The 8133-nt window shown below is 33.9% G+C and overlaps 1 protein-coding gene across 1 annotated transcript in view; it reads left to right on the top strand.

The window, feature by feature from the left end:
• Positions 1 to 7808, top strand: part of LOC135214979 (titin-like) — a gene marked incomplete in the record, with an annotated part of 228146 nt that extends 220338 nt beyond the window's left edge. The window contains 6 exon segments of the mRNA XM_064249484.1: positions 1261 to 1341; positions 2075 to 2152; positions 2375 to 2447; positions 4176 to 4299; positions 5635 to 5786; positions 6104 to 7808. Of these exon segments, the coding sequence (XP_064105554.1) occupies positions 1261 to 1341; positions 2075 to 2152; positions 2375 to 2447; positions 4176 to 4299; positions 5635 to 5786; positions 6104 to 6224 (629 nt within the window).
• Positions 7809 to 8133: the final 325 nt, after the last annotated feature.

An 8133-nucleotide genomic window follows, 5' to 3' on the forward strand; every position in this document is an offset into this window, starting at 1 on the left:
CTGTAATAGATATGCACTACACCTCAGGTTACAATTCTTGTACTGTATTGACAAAATAACATAACTTTGAATACTTTTTAGTATTTTAATGTTATATGATACACATTACTATAAATTTTACTGATTTATCATGTAAATTAGATCACTGGCTTATTCTGTAACATCTATGATTGAAGAGTAAAATTTCATTCTTAACCGTCTTACAAAATCCTAATAACAAAACCTAATTGTAAATACAGAACTTTCTTGGAATGCTGGAGCTTCAAGTAACAAAGTCAGGGTGAATGTTAATTGCTAATTAGGAATGTGTATATGCTTTCTTAATAATGACTGTATTAGTAAATAAGAAAATTTTTCTGGTTGAAATTTCTGTAAATATGGCAGTGTATAAAAATTAAGTACCTATGAGAAAATGTCTCTAAAATATAATTACACGTTATTGTTTGTTCTACTGGGCGACATTTGCAGTTTCAGGTATATAACAATTATACATGTATATGGTTTATTAGCTACTGCATTAAAAATTCATATTGCTAAAGAATTTGTAAGTCAATGAATATGTAGGTCAGTGAGATCCCAATATTAAAATTTGTCCCTTTTTTTTTTTTTCTTTTTCTTTTTTTTTTTCTTTTCAACCAGTGCTCTTATTTGTCTAGACACATTGTGTCATGTTAGCGGTACGCTTTGGTACCCTCAAGTGTGTCAGTAGTTCACAGAAAACAGATGTGCATAATGCCATACTTAGGAAAGGTAGTCTAGTGTATATTTAACTTCATCTTTGTGGCCTAAATGTTGCCAGCACTTATTAACCAGATGTCTAGGTGCAAGGTAGACACTCTGAACTGGCAGCTGGCACAGTGCACTTGCCATAGTTCTGTTGCATAGACATACCTAGTCAGGGACCTGGCCCTTTAAGCACAAGTACACTTTATTACTGTTCTTCAGGTTCTTTTGTGAAGCAAACTCGTGTTGAAAAAATTATTTAACTAAACTTCAGTAGTGTATCGATATGGCATGTATAATTGCATACCGAGGTATGTACGAGTTCATTAGTCATGCGAGTTATTGTGCTGAGCCCACAAGTACATCTTAAGAGTTGTCTTTTGCTTGCACTGAACATAGCACTGCAGAGTAAATTTCCAGCATTTTCAACCTATACAAGAAGCTTGAGATAATATGCAGTATGATCTTAGCTGTTGGTATTTTTAAAATTTTTTTTAAATGTCAACATCTTGAGTAACTTTACTTAAATTTCTGTAGGAGATGCCAATGCCTCCTCCACCATGTCCCCCTTCGGCACGTCCCGCACCTCAACCACAGACACGCGCAGCTCCAGCCAAGGTAAGAAAAGTTAAGCCACATTATACTAATCTGACACGATTACATAAGTTTCAGTAATCAAGCCATGGGAGTCTTTTCCATGACGAAGAAAGTTTATTCATCAGTATTACCAGAGACTTATCATTCATTATTGTAATTATTCTTCCTCTTTAACTTATTTTCCTCAATTCTTGAATGTATATGTATAGTTTATTGTAAGAATGAATTTATAGGAATGCAATCTTTATGTAAGTGTTTAACACTCGCCCCAGTTTTATACCGACACCTTTTATATAGGTGAGCGAGTCAAGAGGCTTCTGACATGTCCAATTTAGGCAGTTCTCGGGATTAAAAATAGCAATATTTTACTTAGAAATAGTGGCTAAAAGCAGATATTATTTCACTGGGCGACACGGCTTCCCTCGCCAAAAATAAAGATTTTTCCTAACGTCAAAATCTTATTTGTTCATGAAGATAACTGTAGTTAATATATTACTTCAACATACTTTCCACATATTTTACTTTGGTTGTAATATAATTTTTCTGTTTTGAACTTCTTATGCTTTGTAAGGTGTACATACTTTATTATTTGCCAGAAAATTTTCAAGGCAAATTGCATATCTTGCTTCTTTTTCAGTTAATGTTTTATAAGAGGACAATACATAGCCAGATTATTGCAGCATGAAATAATATTGAAATCTGAATTTTCTTTCACTTTAGTTTTCTGAACTTCAAAATCAAAATCTTCTTTCAGTCAATGTCCAAAAGAGTTCCTATTCTTCAAATGTCTCTTCCTCCACAACTTCATCATTCAAGACATCTGTCAGTAAAGGTTGGTACAGTTAATATGCCCATTTAGAAAATAAAACACCAGTCCTATTCATAGTTACATGTGTGACAGTATACGCACTCGGCTTCAAAATAAAAAAAATGACCTATGTTCACATTTGTAGCTGCTCTATATAAGTATTGTAATTTGCATCTTAATGATTGCTTATCATGAAATTATGAAGTGTCCTGCTAAATCTGACATTGTTCTTTACTCCTTTGGCAGCTGACAGTAAATCGGTTGTGTCTCCATTTGATAAGTTCAAACAGATGGATACACCGACTCCCCGAACACCAAAGTAAGTTTGCCTATTGTTTACAGTCAGGTCATATGAAATATATTTTTGAAAACTCAGTATGAAAAACTGTATTACAGTTATTCATAATGAAGTGAACTTATGTAAACATTTAGTTGGTGATTATACTTTTAAGTGGATAGTAGTGGAGAGGGTTTAGAAATACAGTAACTGTACGTATGTACTTTAGAAACTGGAGAAGGTGTAGATCATATATTGCAAATATTAGAATGTAAATATAAAAATTTCTATGTCATGGGACTTGCTCTTTCATAAATATTGCCATGTGTAAGGAAATATTGCTCTAGTTTTACATAATTTTTATTGAATGTTGAGTACGATATATCTTAAGCGTCAAACCTGCTTTTTAAAATATGTATAAAAGTAGCTTTTACAGGTTCTTTTTGGGTAGTGGAAAACAGTATCGTATTTGTTGCTTGGTATACTGTACTGTAGTGTGAAACCTAATCCCTTTACACAACATGACATTAAAATTTCCCCTTATTAAGAATCAGATAATGAACTTGAGATTCTTTTTCACAGCGAATTGACTGATGGCATTATCGTAATGACCCTTTTCAAATTCAGTCATTTTAAAAATATTGTTACATTTCTTGTTACTACTGTCATATTCCTTGATTGGATGAGCCCTCCCATAAACAGAATACACTAACTCCTGCTACCTATGTTTCCTCAGTCCCTTCTCCTTGACCCTGCCCATTATAAGACACAATGCTGCCACAATCAAAAAAATCATCCTAGACTTCTGTAAGAGATCCACAGCTGAGTACGAGAGCAAGGTAGAGTTGGTTCAACTGGTTCCCCTCTGGTCTTATAGATAGAACATCAACCATCCAGCTGCTCTTTTTTTAGCTCCCTGGTGTGGTAATTTCCCTCCCCATCTGTTCTCTCTTGTGATGTGTTTTCTTGACTAAGAATCACTTTCAAAGTTCAACCCCTAAATCTAGACTTAGTGTGTTATGCTTACCAGTGCTTACCTTGCTCCTAGTGCATTTGACACATTTCCAAAACCTAGTTTCATTAGATCACAGTTCCTGAAGACAACATTTAATACAGCTACCAACATATACACATTTAGTCCCATAGAACTTTAGATTATAGTGATGTAGAAATTAACATTAGATCAACAATAGATTTTGTATATATTTCAATTAACCTAAATACTGTATTGTTTCTATTCATACAGAACTGTACTTTTGATAGTCTGTGACCAAATCATTCAAATTTTTTAGTACAGTAAATCAGCAAAATTACAGTATTTAGAAAAAACATGTAGGGAGTCTTTGGGATATGATTTTTGTATAGTATTGCTAGAATTTTGAGGGATAAACTTGGTTTATTTATATATATATGTATACTTTATTTATACTTGGTAGATCTGTCCTGACTTGTTTTCCGATTCTCTGTTAAATGCTATCAATATTGTGGCCTGTTTCTTCTCTTTCCTATGTGTGAATGTGTGCAGATAAGGATCTTGTTTTCTGTGTTATTTTCTATTAACATCTTAAAATAACCTTAGGCGTTAGCTTGTAAGTCTGTAAAGCATATGTGGAAAGTTTTAGTGCAGAGCTGCTGCATGAGCTATATGTAGCACGAGGCACTAACCTTCTGGGTGCCTGCTGGCTGCTATGCTGCCAATGATGTTACTGCTGAAGGTGCTCTACTGCCTGCTGGTCATTGCTGCTTCACGGCCTCTTCCTCCTTCTACAGCTCTAAGTCGAAGTCTGCGGGTGGTGGCCCACTTTTCCAATTATCCAGTCAGCTGAGTCGCAGTGCCTCAGGGGTGAAGGATATGCTTCTGCAGTGGTGCCAGTGCCGCACCCGCGACTATAAGGTATACAGGGTCTAACAAGGGATTCCTATAAAGGGCTTCATGCATGATTGCCCTGGGATTGAGCACCCTCATAACTCTGCACTGTTACCCACCTGTGTGACAAACTACAGTATTATTTAGCAAAGCCCACTTTTTGACTGTGGTAAACAGCAAACTGTATCTATGTAACATTAATTCTGTAATGTATTATGTAATGGCATATTTTTCCTAGTAAAGTATGTATTCATTAAGTGCATAGTAATATGTGATGTTCATATAACACGTAATACAATGTTGTAATAAGTTGTTAGATTAATCAAAATGTATTGTAAACTGGATTTCACTTGCACAGAGCAAGTTTTTCCTTTAGAGTACAGTAAATCATAATAATTTTAAGAAGTTCAACATTGTGCCTGATACAGTAAACTACTGTACGTATATGATTTTATTACAATGCACCCAGTGTAATTAGATTTTTCATAAAATATTGGGCCAGACTCGTAAGTACAGTACATTACCCATGTTAAAAAAGTCGAATTATATAAAAAGTTAATTTACTTAAAATATTGTATATCCCATCATTTGTATGTAGTTAAAATGACTAGATCAAAATTTTAAATCAGAAGAGGTATCAATAATGGCTGAATATATGATGAGCTTGAGAACCAGCAGCACATTTCATATCCGCAGCTATTTTGTCAAAAATATATCCTTCAGCCTCCAAGGTTTGGCATTTATAATACTGCACATTTTAGACGCAGTATGTATTGCTTGCGTGTTGTCATGCATGACATGAAATTATTGAGTATACCCTTTGGAAATTCTGTGAAATAATCTTTAGAATAGTGACCTAAATCAGTTTTACAGATGCACCTTATTAACGTAGCAATGAGCAAAATAGTTTTTAGTGAAGTTTAAAAGTAGACCCTGTATGGTGAATTTTATTAAATTCCGAGGCATAAGAATACTATGTGCATGGAGCATACATTCAGTAATACTAGTGGAGTACAGTGTAAATGTCTAGTCACGTATAGAGATTTTCTTTCTGTTAACCATGTGCAACATTCTGTCTCTAACCCATTTCTTTTGCAGTCTATCCTACACTTGTTTCTTAGACTAGTGCTTTCAGACTTCAAAATTAATGCAGCAAGATCTGTATTAACAGTCATATGATATCTACACTTCATTGCTTGATATATCACATTAGCTGATATTGTTTACAGTCCTAGGCAGTTTGCTATACTTTTAGTCTTCAGCTTCATTTAAGTCTTCTTTTATCTATCCTACCCATATCCAATTACAATTTCATCCCGTAAGTGTTTCATTGTTAATACACCTTTGGTATCACTAAAACAGGGAATAAAGATTGAGAACTTCAGCACAAGTTGGAATGATGGTATGGCCTTCTGCGCTCTTATTCACCACTTCTACCCCGATGCCTTCGACTTTGATAAACTAGACCCTAAGAATCGCCGTTACAACTTCGATCTCGCTTTCCGAGTGGCAGAGTAAGTAGTGACATATCACTGTTTTTAAGAATACGTATTGAGTTCCAAAATATTGCATACTGTAGTACTGTATTGAATATGGATTTGACATTAACTGAATCAAAAGGCATCTTTGAATCCAGTACCAAAAGTCTGGCAGATTAAAGGCAATCCTAATACATAAGTTTAACTTACTATTTAAGATTTTTTTATTGAAATCTATTTGTATGTTAATGTAACATAATGATGGGAGACTGTAAATATCCAATTTAGTTTTACTATATCTCATTTATTTAATTTTTCTCAGATATATGCTAACATGTTGTTATTTATTTCAGTGAGAAAGCTGGAGTATATCCCCTCTTGGATGTTGATGACATGGTCATGATGAAGAAACCAGATTGGAAATGTGTGTTTACCTACGTTCAGGCCCTTTATAAACGACTTAAAGATGAATAGTTGTGTTTTAAAATTAAAGGTAACTGTGAATGAAAGGGTTAAAATTTTTTTATCTATACACTGAAAGAGCCTTTTAGGTTCAGTTATAGTGTAATAAGTGATAAAAGAAAGTTAAGGAAGATTCAAGTGTTTATTGTTTACATAAATACAGTATTCACATTGGTTGGCCCTGCTGTCTACATCCTAGAGTGTCTGCAGCTATGTTATGTGTCTGTCGTCTAGTAGTAGTGTATATTATGTTTTTTTGAAAAAAATTGCCATTGTAGAATTTTGCTGTTAATTTCTATTTATTTATTTATTTATCCATATTCTAATGGGACCAAATTCTATGGAGTGTCATACAGTGAACAGTGTTCTAGTGTACCATGTTGTAAAATAGTACAGTATGTGAAAAATATATATAAAAAAAGTGAAAATTAGCAAATTCCAGAGCACTTTAGGTCATATCGACTTTCCTACATGCTGAAGGCACAACGTGAAGGGTGCCAAGGATACTTCACCATTATCTTATCATGTTGAGCCTAAATTATCAAATAAATTTATTGGTCCTTGGTAGAATCTTCGATGAAGTATCCTTCATGGCACAAACTATATTTTTATGTATAGAAAGTCACAATAGGTTGCAATGATCACACGTGTTTCATTGTTAATCATACCATAGCTGTATTTAACATTTGTACTATATATAGTACTCACAATACAGAGCTCAATGTATTCTCTTGCAAAGGTATAAGATTTTTTTTCTTTCTGAATTAGCATCATTTACAGTAATAACCAATACTTGGGTTAGGGTGATGCTTTTTTTGTACTTCATAACTATACAGTATGTATAAATGTGTATTATGCAAATGAAGATAAAAGTTACTAAGTTGTAGAATAGGGCTCGTGGTACTTGCTGTGTTTCAGATGTTTAAATATGCTGTATCCTGATGCTTCTTTCCTTTTAAACTGTAAATTGATAACAAAATTTACACTTTTGTCTTTAGAAATATTCTCATTTACATTTTTGTGACAGATGCTATTCTTTCTCCTCTCATATAAAAATAGTAATGTTCATTTTTTTACCCTTTCGCAGCTAAATCTCATTTATTTAATGCTGTGATATTATTGTGACATAATCTGGTGCCAAGCAGTGTCTTATAGGGATAAGTAAGAGTTTATCAGTACATATGGTGCGTTTTTAGGAGAGAACTTTGTCTGAAATCTCACCGGGGAAAAAGAAAGAAAGTTGAAAATAATCCCCATGGTTCCTTTTGATTAGAATAGTGCTTGAGATTTTGTACAGAGTACGTACTTTTGCCTTGATGGCATTACTTTTCTTTGAATTTAAAGGGGATATTTTACATATATAACACTTCAGTAAGTTCTTTCTAACACATTTCATATTTCATTATATATATATCTTGATACAGTAGTTCAGCTTCAAATATAGTGTAACTATTATATTTAGAAGATAAATACAATTTTTCCTTTTTTATGAAAGCTGATTTGTGTGCTTAATTACACTTATCATGGAATGCTATTACGTATTATGCTTATGGAGCCTTAATGCTGAAAATTGTCATGGAATAAATGTGAATATCTCGTATGGTTTTTATATCCTATTGCAACTAAAAAGGAAGAAGAGGAGGAGGAGGAACAACAACAGGTCTCAAGTTTTTTATGGGGGTGGATACTAGTTTGTGAAGCAAATATTGAAAGGGAAATATGAAAAAACTAAAGAGAGAAAGGTCAACTATTAAGTAAGAACTAGTTCCTCGCTGGACGAGGGGCTTTCGCGCTCGGCTGCCAATCTGGTGGTCCGAAGTTCGAATCCCGGCTCGGCCAACGCGGAATCAGAGGAATTTATTTCTGGTGATAGAATTCATTTCTCGATAAAATGTGGTTCAGATCCCACAATAAGCTGTAG

This window comes from Macrobrachium nipponense, chromosome 46, assembly GCF_015104395.2.
Source record: "Macrobrachium nipponense isolate FS-2020 chromosome 46, ASM1510439v2, whole genome shotgun sequence".
Classification (NCBI taxonomy): domain Eukaryota; kingdom Metazoa; phylum Arthropoda; class Malacostraca; order Decapoda; family Palaemonidae; genus Macrobrachium; species Macrobrachium nipponense.